This window comes from Macrotis lagotis, chromosome 7, assembly GCF_037893015.1.
Source record: "Macrotis lagotis isolate mMagLag1 chromosome 7, bilby.v1.9.chrom.fasta, whole genome shotgun sequence".
Classification (NCBI taxonomy): domain Eukaryota; kingdom Metazoa; phylum Chordata; class Mammalia; order Peramelemorphia; family Peramelidae; genus Macrotis; species Macrotis lagotis.
In genome coordinates this window covers 56,406,556-56,424,972 of record NC_133664.1, presented here as the reverse complement: position 1 = coordinate 56,424,972, position 18,417 = coordinate 56,406,556, and the positions used below count along the sequence as shown (strand labels likewise).

The window sequence follows — 18,417 nt, the reverse complement described above, 5'->3', positions numbered from 1 at the left end:
GAACAAGGAAGCTTTATTTCTCTGGTCACTGGGACTGTCATATCCATATATGTTCTTTTTGGGGGGAGGGGGCTTCAAGGTAATGGGATAAAGTGACTTGCTCAAAGTCACACAGCTAGGTAATTATGAAATGTCTGAGGTCAGATTTGAACTCAAGTCTTCCTGACTCCAGGACCGGTGTTTTATCCACTATATGACCTTGCTGCCCCCTGTTCTTAAGGCCACTCCAAAAATCTAGCAATCCAGAGTGGCTACATACCACCAGTTGGAGAGTACTGGGTTCCTAGTTTGCATCTAGTGTAATGTCACAAGACAGATCTCCAGCAGGGGATGGGAAGCCTGAAATTCCAGTGGTTAATCTGAGTCAATGTACTGTTTGCACATTTTCTACACTATGACATCTGTGTATAGTATTCTCTTTTCTTTATGTAGTAAGGAGGGATCCTTTCGAGAAAGATGCTCTTTCTTACAACCCCCCAAACTGAAGAAAATGACCTGTTTTTTCCTAATTCAATAGGTTAACACTTTGAAGTTGTGATTTTCCTTTTCTTTGGTGCTCTCCCACCCTGTCCTTCATTTTCTTTTTTTTTTTAATTTTACAATTAACCCAAGAATTTTTAACTCCATAAACACTGAGAGTAAATGAGCAGCATTTGTTGCAATTTGAAGATCGTTTTCCCCATATTTCTTAAGGGCCTCTGAATGGTTGCTGAGATACAGTTGGAGCTCCTGGAAACCAGCTCTGGCACTCAGATTCAAATCCAACCATACTTGCCAGTGAATAATTTATGACAGAAAGAACGCTATACCAGCCCCCCCCCAACTGTGATGGAAGGTGGCTGCCTTTGGAAGAGCACCCGTAAGTAGAGATAACAAGCCCTCCCCCTGACTACCTACGGAGAGTCAGAAAGCAAAGGAGAGGTTAATTGAAAAGTCAGTTTTTTGATGTCGAGTGGGTGGGGAAGGCCTCTGGAGCTGAGGTTGCACAATACCTAATGGAGGAGAATGCAGGGGACATAAAGTACCTAACTGCGGAGCTGAGCAAAGATGGGACAGTAATGAGAGGCTACAGAGAGATGTGCTGATTGCTCCAAAGCACCTGTCTTTTTGCAACCTGGAGATGAGATAATGAGTGATAGATCTGGGAAGAAGCTTGTGGGGGGAGGCGGTGGTTGCAGCTGTTTCTTGCTTTTCCTCACTTAGAAGGAGATAGAAATCCTCTGCTTTCAACCCTCCTTCCATGGTAAACACGACTATGGTAGTGTCTGAACTGAATCTGAATTTTATGGATATGAAGAAGCCAGGAAAGAGCCTCTGAAGTAAACACTCCCCTCCTTTGTCTTGTCTCTCTCCAATTCATCTTCATTTAGCTGCCAGGTTATGGGATCATAGATCTGGAGCTGGAAAAAGGACTCAGAGTTCATCTAGCCTAACTCGCTTACATCACAGAGGAGGAAATTGAAGCCAAAGACATAGAAATGAATTTGGTCAAGAAACCATAGGTGGTGGAGGCAGCTAGGAGTGCAGGATCAGAGTCAGGAAGACTCATCTTCCTGAGTTCAAATCCTGCCTTAGATACCAGCTGTGTGACCCTGAGCAAGTCATTTAACCCTGTTTACCTCAGTTTTCTCATCTGTAAAATGAACTGGAGAAGGAAATGGCAAATCACTCCAGTATCTTGGCCAAGAAAATCCCAAATGCGGTCATGGAGAGTTAGACACCCAATTATGCTACTCAAGCTTAAAACCACACTAAGGCTTTGGGGGACATCCTGACTAATCTACTCAAGCTTAAGTCACACTAAGACTTTTAGGACATCTTGAATAGATATTCTTGAAATTTAAGAATAAGCTCTGGGCCAAGATGGGCTCATGGTACAACCGAATAAATCAGGGTGCTACAGTCAGAGAAAATGAGTTTGAATCTGTCTCTAAAGTTTACTGCCAAATAAAAAATAAAAAAAATAAAGTTTACTACCTGTGCAATCTTGGGCAATGGCCAAGCCTCTGCAAAATGAACGGCATGGTCTAAATGATCTTTAAGTGTCCTCTCATCTCTACATTTCTGTTTGAATTCCAAGCTCCTCCCTAGAGGGGAACTTGCCCTTGGTACATTTGGGTTTTCTTACCTGGTTTCTGGATGTGTTGAAATGTTGCCTTACAGAAGCCAAGATGTCTTCTGTTTCATTCTGAGAAAATGAATAACAATCTTCATCCTGCCTTAAGTTAAGTAAGCTATGCAGGTAAAACTGATAGTCTTTACTGCTTAGATTGAGTTTTGAAGCACAGATCTCTTCCTGATGAATGATGTAATACAGAAGGAGGAGAGAAATTCTCTGAAACACTTCTTCACTCAGATGGTCTTCAAAATCTCCTCCGGCTATTAGTAACAGGGAATCTGGTTCCAAACACTGTGGGTTACAAGGAAAGAAAGGAAGACAGCCACACATGTCTACATATTCATTATTCTGTAATGCCTAGGAAATGTCCACAGAATGCCAGCTATGAGACTGCCAGGGATCTTAGACCTTGAGAAGGTTATACAAGAAGGCAGGAGGCCTAAAGGGGGCAAACAAGGGGCCTGAACCAAAACTCAAAGATTCTTGTTCTTTCGGTGAATTAACACTGGTGCTATGCTCTCCTGTCATGAACTTGGGTTGCTTTGTTTTTTTTTTTAACACATGGGTGAGCAGGACCTAATTCTTGAGACTGAAGTGTTAGCTGGAAAATCTTATCTCTATCCCTCCCTTCGCTTCATGAAGGAAGGGGGGGTGGAAGGGGAGGAAAAAAGAGAAAGAGAGACGAAAGAGAGAGAGAGAAGGAAAGAGGGAAAGAAAGAGAAGAACGAGAGAGTAGGGGAAAGGAAAAAGAAAAAAGGAAGAGAAATGAAGAGAGAGAGAGAGGAAAGGGAGAGAATGGGGGAGGGGGAGAGAGAGAGAGAGAGAGAGAGAGAGAGAGAGAGAGAGAGAGAGAGAGTTTAAAAGTGTAGTCAGCTTGGCATAATGGATATAGAGTTAACTTTGGCCAGGAAGGCCTAGGTTCAAGTCTCACCACTGATATAAATATCTGTATGATTCTGGAAAAGTCACTTAATCTTTGCATCAAACTTGGTGGACTGCAAGTGGCCACAAAACTCCTACAGTTATCAGGAAACAGATTAAAATATAATTGGAAAATGTTTAACAAAAATAAATAAAAATACTATACAACAAAGTTAATGTTAATCTGTGATTTTCTAAGTCAACATGTGGCTAGGAAGGATCCAGTTTCTATTTACATTTGTCATCACTGCTTTAGGCTACTCTCTAAGACTATTTTAAGTTACAGAGGAGGTTGCGATACATATTTGCCAAGGGAATGTCCTTGCCTTCCCTAAATCAATGAAATCACAGATCTAGTACTATCCTCATACATTTATATGGGGATATATATATATATATATATATATATATATATATATATATATATATATAACATATATGCTGTTATCAAAGTTTTTAGTATACCTTGCCCTCTTTTTATTTCAGAGCATTATTATAGTTTTTTTTTTTTATTTCATTGACTCATAGGGTAAATATTAGCCCTTAACAGGTCTTTCCTGTCAAGATAGAAAGGGTTATCTCTCAACTAGACAAAAATTCCTTTGATGAAGAAAATATAATCTATTCTCCCAGGAACAAAAGAGATACCCCTTCACTTGCATCAGAGTAGAACCATTTGCTATCTTAATTCTTAGATGGGATCGTCTCACAATAGGGACACTTTAACAGCCTGTCTTTAATGCCATTCTCCTCTGGTGACAGTTTGTAGGGCTTTGATTTTCTGTCTGCTTTGCAACCTACTCGGAACAGCTGTAATACACCACACGAATCAGGCGGAAACAACTGTCACCCATATCCAAAACAAAGAATTAGTTACATTTTTTATAAAACAGGGTGACTCCAATTATTCAGCAATGCAACTGAAAAAAATAGGAGATGTCAGGGGATAATGGAATTATAAACTTACTAAACTATTCAAAACAAAAACTCATGAGCCCCCATCAATGTGTTTGATTTTGCTAGTCAGTCAGAAGACACAATTCAAAATAAAGGCATCTAATAAAATGATACAGAAGGAAAAATAGCAATTGATTACCGTACCCAAAAATCTAGGACACTTTCCTACAAACTGTCATTAAGACAAGTGAACACATAAAGGGGTAACATGTGGAGAGATACATATGTAAGGAACGTGTATGGCCATGATACAAGAATGGGGAGCCAATATGGGCTTTCTGTACGGTAGGATTGGAAATATATTCAGATCATTTCTTCATACTACTTCACTGTCCTACACTGGTCTTATGTGGTATGTTGTCTCTACTAAGCAGTGTTCCACTAATCTTAGGATCATGGCTAAGTTTTGCTCTGAGTTTTGTATGTGTTTGTGTGTGTGTGTGTGTGTGTGTGTGTGTGTGTGTGTGTGTGTAGTTGTGGTTTCAGCTGGATTCTTCAGCTAAGATTTTATCTACTCTCCACAAAAGGAGTTGTATACACATAGTTTTAACTTAGAACCTAGTTGTTCAGTTTTAATTTGTTTTTGTTTTGTTTCATAAAGGAGATAAGTACCGGACTAGGGAAAGCTTCTTAGTTATTTTCTCTTTATAAGGAGAGAAAACTATCAAACTATCATTTTACAATCCTGATTTTTCTTAACTTAGCTTATTTGTCCAGAAGAGACTTGCCTCTAGGGTTCAACTTCATTTGTAATACAGATTAGCCAGGAAGCTAAATAAAGCCTGCAAGGACCTAAATTCTATCCCAGAAATGTTTCTATCATTTTAGTTATTATGTCTAGAGTTGAACTGTAGTCCGTTGACTCAGACAATAATCTGATTTAGAGTTAGAAATTCCTTTGAACTCTTACACAATCTTTTTGGAATCCTGCAACCTCAAACTCTATTTGGAAGGTGGGGCAAGAGGGTCTCTCAAAGAAATATGAAAGAGCTACCTAGATCTCAAAGCAAAAAGGTTTTTCCTAACCTCTTTTCTCCTAGTCCCAACAGCCTTTGGACTCTATGCAAGTAAAGGAAAAAGACAGTAAGGTCTAAATTCAGGGAAAGCTATAAGGAGGAAGCATTCACTGTCTTATGTGTTCCCCAAATTTCTGCTTTTATTATATACATATGACTAATAACAAATTCTCCAATTGTTAGATTCTCTACTTTTAAATAGTTGTATTAACTAAAAGAAAGATAGATGATTGCTTCATTATGATGTTGAGGGGAGGAAGGGAATGAAGTTTAACTTAACTCTAGTAGCAATGCAAATAAACAGGATATGTATTTTTTTACATTCATTTTTTTTCTTTAGCTAGGTAGTTGCTAAGAGAAGAAAAGTGACTGATTTTTTTTCTCAGGAAATGGAAACTAGATGAAAACTGAAGCAAGGGGTCAGGAAGGCAGGCAGCCACCTAGCTTGCAATATTTGAGATGTCCAATAAAAGATATTTTTTGATATTTTATAAGGGCAAATGTTTTGAAATTTCCAGTGGTCTTTATTTCATGATATATCAGATCACAAGCACTCCAGGGAAGGTTTCAAGGCTCCTATGTACAGTGACTAGTTTTCAAACTTTGCATGGAAGACACAATTTCCTTGCCTTGGTTCTGGCAGTAGGTGAATCAACATAGCCACCATTTCAGAATTCTTCACTAGATTGTGGATCTGAGAAAAAGCTGTTGGGATTTTTAGAGTGGTAGAATTTCTGGTATGCCACTGTCAATATCTTGTATACTGAAATGTTGAGCAATGGCCCAAAACACCATGGGCCCTCCTAAAAACAAAACCTTCCTAGACATTGCTTAAAGTGCTAGGAAACTTGCTTTTAACCAAGTAATGGAAGGCTAAAATATTGGTAGAGTGGTCTACCATCTTTATCCCACTGCTGAATCTGAGTTTGACTGATTCAATCATCCATTAATTCAGATTTGCATGATTACTTGCTCTTATGCTGGGTGAAAGTCCCAGGAGAAAGAAAAAAAATTAAGAAGTCTTTATTATTGCATTAGCTCACTGAGAATTTCTTCACATACAAGGTATTACTTCATTTCATTATTTAATTTTTGTAGCAAGTTTTAGGGGCAATAATACCACATGTTGTTAAATGTGGGATGTGATGGACTGTGTGATGGAATAATTGACAGTAAAAACAACCTCACCACTTTTCTAATTGCTACTGTCTAATTTTCTTATTGATTCTCATTCTGTTTGAAAGCAATCAAGGAGCATATTTTGGCATTTTATCATAAATTAGTAGAACACAATCTCTCATCAATTAATTAAATATTGATGGATCATTATTATAAACCACATTTCCAAATAAGCCTCTTTTTCCCATAAACCTCTCTCATCTCTCCATCTCAACTGGTCTCATAACCTTAAGTAAACATGAACAATACAAACACATTTAAATACTTCAATGATGTGTCAGTTATGGGAAAAGTCATACCCAGCATCACTCCCAACCAGAGGCTGCAACTTCTGAATTAGTTTGGTTTGGTACTTCAGATTTGTTTTTCAAGAAGCTTTCTCCACAAAATAAGAATAAAATTCATTTCTCTAAAAATTTCTCTTCAGAATCTTTTTTCCTTGATATTTATGTCATTCACGGTCTCAAAAAATTTCCCTTTATTCTTACTCTCTGGATCTCATACAATTTTTCTCAGCCATGATAGTTAAATCTCTCCAAGTCCCTATCTCCTCACTCCTAAAGATGTAATAACAATATTCAGCATCTCTCTAAGAGGCTCTACTTAAACTAAGTTTACATACCTAAAAGTCTGGAACATTTAAAACTGAATAGTAAAGTCCCTATCACTTATTCAATAAAATTCCTTGCTCCTATTAAATCTTTAACTATGTTGGAACATTTTCCTTTCCTATAAAAAAATTCTCCCTAGAATTTAGTGATTAGTAAAGGACAAAAATAGCTGTAGGTCCTCCTCAAAAGCCCAATTTCAATGTTCCATGGTATGAAGAATATCAAAGATCTTGCCAGGAGGTACAAGCTCCTACAGATTTTACCAAGCTAGAAGGGCTTCCAATAGCACAACAGTGACAGTCTCTCTTGGATGCCCAAGGACCACCTCACTTTAGTACAGAAAAGCTTATCAGCATAAATTTAGTATATAGGTAATAAGATCTTTAGCCAGGGTCATCTGTGAAATGGATTTTTATGGCTCTCAATCTTGGCCACTGTTTCATCAGTGACAGTGGTAAAAGGGCAGAAAGGGAAGGATCAGGTAGATCATGCAAAAAATCCATTTTCAGGCTATCTAAAAATAATTATTTAACTGATGATATTTTTAATGTGATTCCTTTGTTCAGCAACCAGAGCTGATCTTCTGACTATTGTACATTTCCCTCCACACTTGAATCCTTTGACCCTTTAGTCTATCACCATTAAATATCAATCACAGGTTACTACCACAATCTTACTTTGCTGCACTTTTAGATATTTCTGGAGAAGCTTATTTAATCATACTTGCTGAGTCTACTGCAAATTTAATTTTACCAGGACTCTCACTGTCCTACAGTGCTATCCTTCCCTAAATGTCTATGCCACACCCAACTATTTTGTTCCCAAACCTTTCTTACTTACACAATATTCCTATACCATCTATCTCCCTCTCTGTCACTCCCAACAGTGGCTTTGACCTTATAACTCAGTAGAGAAATTTCCCTTTCTTTACTCCATCCCATTTCTCAAAGCTCCCCTATAGTCACATACTTTACTCAATTCTCTGATGAAAAGACAGTCCCTCTCCTCGTCTAAAGCCACTCCTTATAATTTTGTCCTTCGTTTCCATCGACTCTTGCTCCTGTGGTAGCATGTTACCAATCCTTTCTAATGTTCAGTCTCTTCTTATCCTTTCCTTTTCCCTACAAAGATGCCCAAGTCTCCCCATTCTCAAAAACAACTTTGATTCTATCATTCCCTTAAATTATCACTTTGTAACTTTTCATTCATTTACTAAAAATATGATTAATAGTCATTGCTATGACTTTTTTAATCCTCTCACTCATTTCTTAACTACTTAAAACCAGGATTTGGATCTCACCATTCAAATGAAACTAGTTTTCCAAATTTGCTAATGATCTATTCAATGCTAATTCCAATATTCTCCTTTGTTCTATGTATGATGCAGTAGACTTGTTCCCCCAGGGTAGTATTCAATCTATGTATTTGCCTAGACTGACCTGGACTAAATTTCCTCCTTACCTCTACCTCTTAGCATCTTTGGAATCGATCAAGGCTTAAGTCATATTAGACCTTCAACAGGAAACCTTTCTCATCCCTTCACCTCTCTGCCGCAAACTTCTTTCATAAGAAATCAGTATATATTTATCTGTTTATGTATTAAATCCCTACAATAGAATTAAAAGCTAATATCAAAGAAATTCTTTTTCATTTTGATTTTGTTCCCCTAGAGTCTAGTACACTAACATTGTTGAACAGGACTGAAAAATATAATATTGCAGGATTCAATGAGATCCATATTCATATCCTTGACATCATCATCATCATCATCATCATCATCATCATCACTGACAAATATTTATTAAGCATTTTGTGCTAAATGATATGAATGAAACCAGAAAAATAACAAAGTTACTAATAGAGAATACAGATTTTCCTTGAAAAGTTAAATTAAAAACCTTGGTGGAACTGGTTCCATTCTGTGCTAAAAGACAATTTAGAATTATTTCAAGGAACACTGTCTTCTTTCTTGCAGGGCATATAATGATCATAAACAAAATGATTTTCCAAACTAGATGACTTCAATGAAAAGGGAGACACAGAAGTAGATAGGGTTATATCTGTTGGAAATGATGATTCAAGATTAAAAATGTAATATGCAAATTCCTGTAGATTTCTCAGAAGTATCCTAAACCATATTTCATGAGTAAGTTTTTTAAGGAAGAGAGTCAGAAAGAATTGAACATGGAGAACAAAATTTCATAGGTGCAAAAAATTGAAATAAAATATATCTTAAGCCAGGGATTCTTAACATTTTGGCAGTATCTAGTAAAACTAATGGAGCCCTTATCAGAATATTATTTTTAAAAGCATAAAATTGCATGCATAGCATTGCAAAAGACTCAGTTGGCTCTACTTCTGCACAATTCTGGCCTCTGATAATTTTCCATACAATGACTATTAAAGATATTTGCTCACTAGATCTCCATCTAGATTCAGAATCTCTATTTAAATTAATAGAAATTCGTGGCTACATTTCAGAATCAGCTTTCTGCATTTTTAGGTCACAGAATAATAACAATAAAGAATAAATACAAGAGAACACTTCATACTATTATGGTCTTTAGAACAATGTTTCTGTTGTGATACTTCTTGCTATATGTAAGTACTCTGTGATTCAGAAAAATGGGACGTGGATAAGAGTAAGCATCAGATCTCATTTTCATCAGATTTTATAGAAATTTTAAAATGAGCTTGTCAAACAGTTGCTACAATAAGGAGGACTGAGAAATCTCATTAGTGAACTGACAGATAAAAGCAATGCTAATTTAAAATGCAATCTCATTTGCAATATAGATGGGAAAAAGATGAGGAGGGGAAGCTAGGTAGTGTAGTGGATAGAGCACTGACCCTGGAGTCAGGAGGACCTAAGTTCAACCTGACCTCAGACACTTAATAATTAATCTTGGGTAAGTCACTTAACCCCATTGCCTTGCCAATAAAAGAAAGAAAGAAAAAGATGATAATGAAATATTAAAATTATCCTCAAATAAAACTATTTACAGCCTTGAAACATTAAAAGACAGTGGCATGGAGAAAAAAAAATCTATAGAATATCCACTAATAATAGACTAAATGGTTGCAATATTTGAAGATGAAATTGAAAGGACAGCAAATAGAGGCAAGATGGAACAGATCTACCTATTCTCATTTTTGAGAATAATAAGAAAGTTTTAAAGTTTGAAACTTATTTACCTGCATTATCTCATTTCATCCTATTTGGAATTCTCTGAAATAATTACTGGCAATATCTTAATCTTCATTTTAGGTATTTTGAAACTGAGCATCAGGGTTGTGTAAGTAAGCAAGTCATTTGTCCAAGACCAGAGTCATGTAACTAGTGTCAGAGACAGATTTTAAATAGAACTCTCCTGATTGCAAATAAATCACTCTTTCCACTGAATCATGATCGGAATAAATAAAGACATAAGGAGTGTTCATAAAGTTGGTAAAAGTAGCTCCCAATAAAGAAGCTTCCTCTGCCAATCTAGGTGAGTAACTCCTCTATAGTGTCTGTTGTGTTAAGAATTTAAATGATTGCACCAAGTTGGTTCTTTACATATCATCAGATGACTCTTCTCATACATGATGGTAGAACCACCACCTTGGGAATTAGTTTCTGATGTGTTATAACAACAAGCAGAAATGGCACTTAAGAGAATGAAGTTGTACGGAGGGTCAGGGCAGTCCAAATACATATTAAAGAAATTCATGCTAAAAATAATGCAAAGATCCCAGATAGAATTATCAATTTAAAAAAATAGTGACTGAAAAGTCATCAGCCACTATTGATCCATGTGCTTACTTCTCAAATCAATAAAATTTGCCTAAAATTATTTTGTGAAGGTACTGATGACATCCTGAACAAAAGTAGAAGGCTGAAATAGAACATTGCTGATTATTTTCTTATGCACACTATGTCTTCAGACACACAATCTCCTGAAAGCTCTAAATAATATGAGTTACTTCTGCATTTATTGTTTGTTTTCAAGGAATAGGAAAAAACAAATTGACCAAATAAAACATATCCTTAAGGATTTTCTTCAAATATTTCCCCCTGAAGTATATTTTATAAAACAAAATTCCTTGATAGATTCATCAACAGAAGTTACTCTCTCTAAGGATCTTCTGACTATCAATAGAGAATGAGCTATAAGATGAGACATATGTTCAGTAAAGGTTTTTATCCCTACTATAGAGGCAGTCCTGTACACAACCGAAATGGAAGACAGAGCTTTGAAAACAGGGAAGATATTGTTCCAACTGAATCAAAACCTGGAATTCTCTAGGGCCTCCTCTGTGGGATACACAGATAGGCAAAAGTGACTGGCCTACTAGTCAGTATACCAAAAATAGATGAAAATGTCCATATCTGACATGCATTCAGAAGGAAATTCAGTGTATAAATATCATTAATAGTCACTGTGCTTGAAAAATTATCAGAGTCCAGAACTATGTAGAAGTAAAGCCAGTTGAATTTCATTTGAAAAATTATGTAGCTCCTTCAATGATCATAAGCTACTCCTTGGCACAAACTCCATCTATTTTTTAATCAATACTTTCCCAATAGTTACGTGGCTGTTATTTATGCAATGAATGAATGAATGCATGCAAAATCATGCTTTAAATACTTACTCTGTATGAAACACTGTGCTAAATGCTGAGGAGACAGAAAATTAAGACAGTGCCTCCTCCCAAGAAGTTCACATTCTAAAGGAAGAGACAATACATATAGTAGTTGCAAATGAGATAGAAATACATATTTCAGTTGCAAATGAGATAGAAAGGTCTTTAGAGCACAGTGGTAAAGCAGTGATAATTCCTCTTTTTAATCCTATTGGTTTCTGATGTCAAACTATTTAACAGTGTCAAAGACTTTCATGGCAAAAATTCTTTTCTAAGTCATCAATAGCTGAAGTGATAGCATCTTAAGAAGTTCCTAGCTGCATCTTTATGGATGTTGTTTCCCAGGACTATGGTTGTGAAGTTGGGGCTGGAAGGTTGCCTGATGGTATGGGCAGTGGTGCTGCTCCAGGGGCCTTGGGATCACTCCACCTTTTGATTTGTTGCCATTAGTGGTGATGAGAAAGGCAGGTCCACTCTCCCACAGAGATTTCTCTCCTAAATCATAGTTGTAAAGTTCAGACTGGAAATACGGTTGTATAAAGGGTTATGTTATTCCTAAGACTCTTGAGTTCAAGGTCTTGGACTATCTCCAAGGAAGTTTAAGGGGTGGTGGTGGTGGTTGCAGCAGTAAGTAATAGTATGGTTTTGTACTTGCCACATATATGCCACCTCTCACCCTCTCCTAGGCACCTCAATATTTTAAGTAGTCTGACTTGCCTAACACATAGATGGCAATTGATCAGCCTTCTATGGAGATGGCTATGTGTGTGTTGGGGGGGGGGGGTGTTGGAGGGCATTACTACTCACAATCTCCTGAGTTTAGGGTCCTAGGTTAACCAAGTCTCAGAGGGGTTGGTTGAGATGGTAGAAGTGGTTTGACTTGCCTGTCTCAAACTTCCCCTTATCCTTTCCTCAAGGTGTCTGATAAACACCAGTATCTCTGAGAAGGATCAGAATGGTAGATACCCTAAAGGACAATAAAGAGGCCTACCAAAGTGTGTAGCATATTGCTAATGATTACTTGTGTGTGAGAAGTGGCATAATAACCATGAGTGACAGATATACAAGGCAGGTTGTTGGCATAGTAGATACTCAGATGGATTTGGAGTCAGGAAACTCAACATTTGGATTCTCCCTCAAAGACATTAACTATCTGATCCTGGGAAAATTATTTAATCTCCCCCAGACTGTTTTCTCATCTGCAAAATGGGGATAATAGCCCTGCCTCATAGAGTTATTTGGATCAAAGGGAAAAAAAAATCGAAGTGCTTTGAAAGCCTTAGTGTTGTATAAATGTTAGCTATTATGACTCTCAGAGTCACTGCAATAAAGATTTATTTTTAAAAATCTACACATTCCTCTAAGCATTTCACATAGATAAAATGCCGGATTTTATATGCAATTCTAATTTCAAGTTGAGCTTAACTGACTGCCAAACTTGAGGACAAATTCTCAAACATATCCTTAGACTTAGGAAGCTGGCCACATCATCTAAGCCTCTTATTTGCCATATAGCAATTTCTCCGGAGGTAACTGAATTTCCAGAGAAAGGAAACCCTTGTGGGTCCTTGAGTGGTTGAACTGAGCCAAAAGTCTCTCTTTCATGTTTCATAAGCCACCAGTTTCTCTCCAGCTTTGTAGACAAAGAAACATTTAGAATATTTGCCTTCCTTTATTTAGGTAATTGAATTTAAGTACTTTTGGGCAGGGAATCTTTAAATCTGTGCTTTGTTTTGTTCACCATCTCTTCCAGTTATTTCCTCATACTGAGTTTCCCTTCAGGAGGAATGAAAAAAAAACTGGACTGCAAGAAAAGTCACTCATGAGATGATGGCTTTCCCTGCTTACTAATAGAATTTACCTGACCAGATGTTCATTCAAACTGAGGCAAAAGTCATCTAAAATATGTGGAGTATCTTAGAATAATGCATTTAAAATAATATTTTGGGTCAAATTTTGTGGGTGGGAGGAGTAGTTAGAATTTAAAAAAATTTCTTCCAAGTCAACTTGTCACCCATTTTAATAAGCTTTTGTATATCATTAAAAGAGAACATGCCAAATATAGTTATACATGTATAACTTATATTAGATTAATATCTGACAAGGGCAGAGGGTAGGGAAGGGAGAGAAGGAAGGAGGAAAAATATAGAACTCAAAACCTTGCAAAAATCTTTGTTGAAAACTATCTTTACATGTAGTTGGAAAATGAATAAATTTATTAAAATCAAAACAAAATTAAATAAAATTGTATTAAAAGAAAGAATATGCCACTCAAGTGAACTCTCAGAGAACAATGAGAATCTGTGATTTTTCTAGATAATACCAGGGAGCTCGGATTTCTCTTTATAATGATGCAAAGCAAAAACTAAAACTATATTCCAAATGTTTATCCAGAAACATATGCTAATGCTTATATAGTATATGCAATCTCTGAGGATCATGGAGAAGTTGAGTGAATATTCAATTATTTACCTTTCACCCACAATGATGAGCAATTCTCTGTATCAACAACACATTCTTACCATGAAAAACAGTACACATTGTCAGTAAACATTTGAACTTTTCCTTTAAGTATTGGGAAAGGTTTGTTTTTGCCTCCCAGGTACATGCCCCCATTCCCACTCATGCTGGATTTTCTAATTCATTTTGGACTAAAATCATGATCTCATCTTAGCTTATGTTCTAACCTGGGGTCTATGAATTTGTTAATTTTTAAAAAATATAATGATGACTATATTTCAACATCATTAATTATGTTTTATAGTCCTATGAACTTAAAGATATTAATAGTATTCTTCACTAGACTGCTGAGGAGATCCATCACACAAAAAAGGTAATCAACATTGGAGGATTGCAGAAGAAGAAAAATTAATAGCTATTTTTAAAAGTTTCACAAGCACCTTTTTTATCTTTAAGCACACATTTTTGCATTTCCCCCACCCTGTTTTTCTAGCCCATATTCTTACAGCAATGAATGCTAATTTCCTGCGAGAAAACAGGGTATTTGGCAAATTGAGCATTCCTAAGTAGATTGCAGGCTCAAGTAGAAGGAGCAGAGGGAAAGGAAGGAGAAAGAAATAAAATAGAAAAAAAGCTCATATTTGGAAATAAATACCTCTGCTTCTGGCAGCAAAAATTAAAATCCATTGGAGGGTCACATTTGAAGGTTGACTGCTGGCCTCCTGAAAAATTTCCCTTGAAGCGCAAGTATCTACTTTCTTTAAAATTATAGATTCTGAGCACTTAAAGGTTCACCTAGGCTCAATTGTAAGCAATTAGATTTATAGCCATCCCAAGAATTTTCATGGAACCTGGGTACCCTGGTATAACAGACTGTCCCTGCTCAATTTTGATTGTGATAGATATAGCTCTATGGCACTAACCAGATTGCAATCATCTTGCATCCCATGAGTCCGATGGGGACATCCAGTTTTCTCCAATAAGGTTTGGATGAGTCTTCTTGAGTAGTTCTGGGAGTGGGTGTAGTTATCACTTGAGAGAACATGTAACACCTCCATTAGCTGCCCCGAGCTCTGAGGATGCTTGCTGTCCTGGGTTGTGGGATTCTCTTGTAGAATTTCTGGAATGACCATGGGGAGGAGAAAGAAGGACACTACCCCCCACATGGGAAGCTTGGTCCTTAAATGCATCTCTGTTCCACACGGAAGCCCAATACTCTCTTGGATGGGGATTGGCAAACTGAAGTTCACAATTTAAACTTGAAACCTGAGGAAAATGGGCTTTAATTAGTTTGAATGCAATGTGTTTGAAAGGTTATTAATTGTGCAACTAAGCTGATTTGCAAAGACAAGCTGTCACTAAACAAGAGAGGGTCTGTCGGGACTTTCTAACCTCAAACAGCAGGCAACTAAGATAACTGGTACTTTAAAAATCATGGAGACATATTGAGAGGAAGCATGATTTTGCTGTCTGGGCCTCAGTAAATAGTAATTCAATAATAATGTCATCTATCTATTTATGTCATTTTTGGTACATCAGATTATACACAGGAATGTATATATTTTATCATACCTTTATTTATATGTCAGCTATGGCTCAGACATAGTGAGAAGTGGGAACAGAAGGTAGAAAAGCAATAAGTTCTTGTCTTCAAGGAGCTTACTATAAAAGATAGATGTCCTAAGATTCTCTCTCTCTCTCTCTCTCTCTCTCTCTCTCTCTCTCTCTCTCTCTCTCTCTCTCTCTCTCTGTTTCTATCTCTCCCTGTCTCTGTTTCTATCTCTCCCTCCCTCCCTCTCTTCTCCTCCCTTCCTTCTTTTCTCCTTCCTTCCTTTCTTTCTTCCTTCCTTCCTTCCTTCCTTCCTTCCTTCCTTCCTTCCTTCCTCCCTTTCCTTCCCTCCCTCCCTTCCCTCCTCCCTTCCCTCCCTTCTTTTCTTCCTTCTTTCCCTCCTTTCCTTCCTTCCTTCTCTCCTTCCTTGATTTTTTCCCTTTTTTTTCAATTTTGTTCTCACTCCTTATGGTTCTCCACTTCTCACTCTAATCAATCTGGAAATAAGTATCTAAAGTTAAATCAAATAGAAAACAAATCCAACTTCTGGCAACATGGGGGGGTGGAAATCACATTTTTTGGAGGTTAGAAAATTACAGTTGATTCAAACATTAGAGACTGGAAGGGAAAAGTTAGTAAAAGAAAATAGACTGAATCTATCTTTACAACTGTTTTGAGGCAGGTCAAAGAAGCCATTTTGAATAGCTTATAACATCCACCCTTTCGTAAATATAAAATCCAGACCCCATTCAAACCAAAACCACTTAACTATTATTTTCCACAATGAATTTCTTCTTTGTTATTTAGGAATTAATAAAAATCAATAATAAAGTATCTTAAGAAAACTAATGATTTAATATCTCAATAATCTGATAAATCCACGTCACTAGCTGTCACTGAAAAAAATAAAAGTAACCTTAGAGCTGACTAAATTCCTGAAGAAAATAAAAAATAAAAAATTTGTGGAATCCAGCTGTTAATGTAGTGCAGGAGACTAGCAGCGTCTTATGTTAGAATCTGGCCTGAAACCTAGCTAACAGTTATTGTGATGTTGAAACTGAGAGGCTGGGATTACTTTGAGTGTTTAAAAAGAGTTTAAGTTACTTATGTTAGCATTTTTAAATGACAGAGGAAGACACAAACATTTCCAAACCTAGTGCTTACCTTCAGTGAGAAGACAAATGATAATGTATCTGAAGCTTAGAGACCTTTGAATCCCTGAACGTATTTCACGGCTACAGAGTCCTATGTTTTTAACATTCCTTGATGGTGCACTGGGAGCTGGAGAGGATTAGTTTATTGAGACCTTGAAAAGTTTTCAGTTGCTATGGAGAGAGCTGCTCTTAAGGTAACAATGAAGGTGGATAAAAGTTAGAACATTCTTTCAGCCTGGCAAGTTTTCAGGATAGTTAAATAAATGCAGTCCGTTAATTAATGAGCTATCATTTTGTATCAGCGTTCCCCAATTTGCTGTGATTCGACCACTAGAGCTCACTTTTTCACTGGTTCTTTAAGGAAGAAAATCCTAATCAAAAGCCAGAGGACGGCCCAGTTTTGTAGAAGAAATTTTTGCAACAATTTCAAAACACATTTAGTTGCAGGTTATTTCAGGTTATATGTATTGTTTTTTGTTTGTTTTTTCCCCGCTGAATTTCCCAATTCCTTTCAAATCTCTTTAGGAACCAATATACATTTTATTTAAAAATATGTCTTTATGAAAACATAGACTACCTTCAAATATTGACTCCACCATAAAAATAATCTCCCATGCATGTGTGTATGGCCAATTTCTAATAAATATCCTATACTTAAGAAATAGTCCAAGGGCTATAGTTGAGAAAATGTATCATCAGAAAGAGAGGCAGGTAAGTCCTGTGACTAGAGTAGGAGATGACAGATAGCCAAATTGCTTCACTGGTACCCACAAAATATAACAAAAATTAATCAATTCTTCTTACATTCTCCACTCATCCCTGTTCCTTATTCTATAAACTTAAAAACTATGTTCTCTCCATTGTTGGCTCATCCTGGAACTTTCCTCATCACCTGTGATATCTGTCACACACTGGAATATCCATCAACAAATGTCCCTATCTCATCTTCTCAAATTGGTGAGTTCCATCTCAAGACTTCATTTTATAGAGAAGCTTATACCACACCCTCCCAACACTGGCTCCTGATTTTATGAACTCTAAAACCATGTCCCTAAACAGAGTACCTCTATCTCCCCTCCCTCTTTCAGTTCCATTTTATTTATTATCTCCCTCCATTAGAATTTCAGCCTCTTGAGGGAAGAGGCTGGGTTAATATATGTTATATATGGACCCCCAGGACTTGGTACATAATTAGAAAATATTTAAAACTGTTCATTTCCTTTTTTCCTTATAAGCTGAGTGACTTTGCAGTGAAGGAACTATGGCAGGAAATTTTACTAGGTGATCTGTTATCAGTAGCAAAAGTACACATTAGCAATGACTCCTAGACCTCATATAGCTAAGTGGTGCAGTAAATAGAGTATGGGGACTAGAGATGGGAAGATGAGTTCAAATATGGTCTCAGACATTTACTAGTTAGGCAAATCAATTCATCACTCTCTGCCTCAGTCTCCCCATCTGTAAAATGGAGACAATTATAGCACCTTCCTTCCAGGGATGTTGTGAAGGTAAAATGAAGCAATTTTTGTAAAGTAATTTTGTAAAGTAAAATTTATATTAAAGAATAATATAAATACAGTAATTATTATTAACATTATTATCTCTTGAAATACTAAAACCTATATATGCCTAGAGATATCCATTTACTATATAAACATTCTTATAGTAGTAATACAATAGAAAATGAATTGAATTTGGTGTTAGGATATTTGACTTTGTATCCAGTCGTGCCCTGTGTACTAAGGGGCATAATAATTGTATTACCTATGCCACAATGCTGTTGAGAGGGCCAAGTGAGATAATGCATATAAAGTGCTTTGAAAAA

General features: G+C 36.6%; 1 protein-coding gene across 1 annotated transcript in view; it reads right to left on the bottom strand.

Annotated features, from left to right (window-relative positions):
• Window positions 1-18,178, bottom strand: part of SLC39A12 (solute carrier family 39 member 12) — a 102,649-nt gene extending 84,471 nt beyond the window's left edge. The window contains exons 1-3 of the mRNA XM_074195228.1: window positions 16,603-18,178; window positions 14,813-15,155; window positions 2,129-2,410 (exon numbers count right to left, since the gene is read on the bottom strand). Of these exons, the coding sequence (XP_074051329.1) occupies window positions 2,129-2,410; window positions 14,813-15,079 (549 nt within the window). The 5' untranslated portion in view covers window positions 15,080-15,155; window positions 16,603-18,178. The remainder of the gene's footprint in view (window positions 1-2,128; window positions 2,411-14,812; window positions 15,156-16,602) is intronic.
• Between the last annotated feature and the right edge of the window lie 239 nt (window positions 18,179-18,417).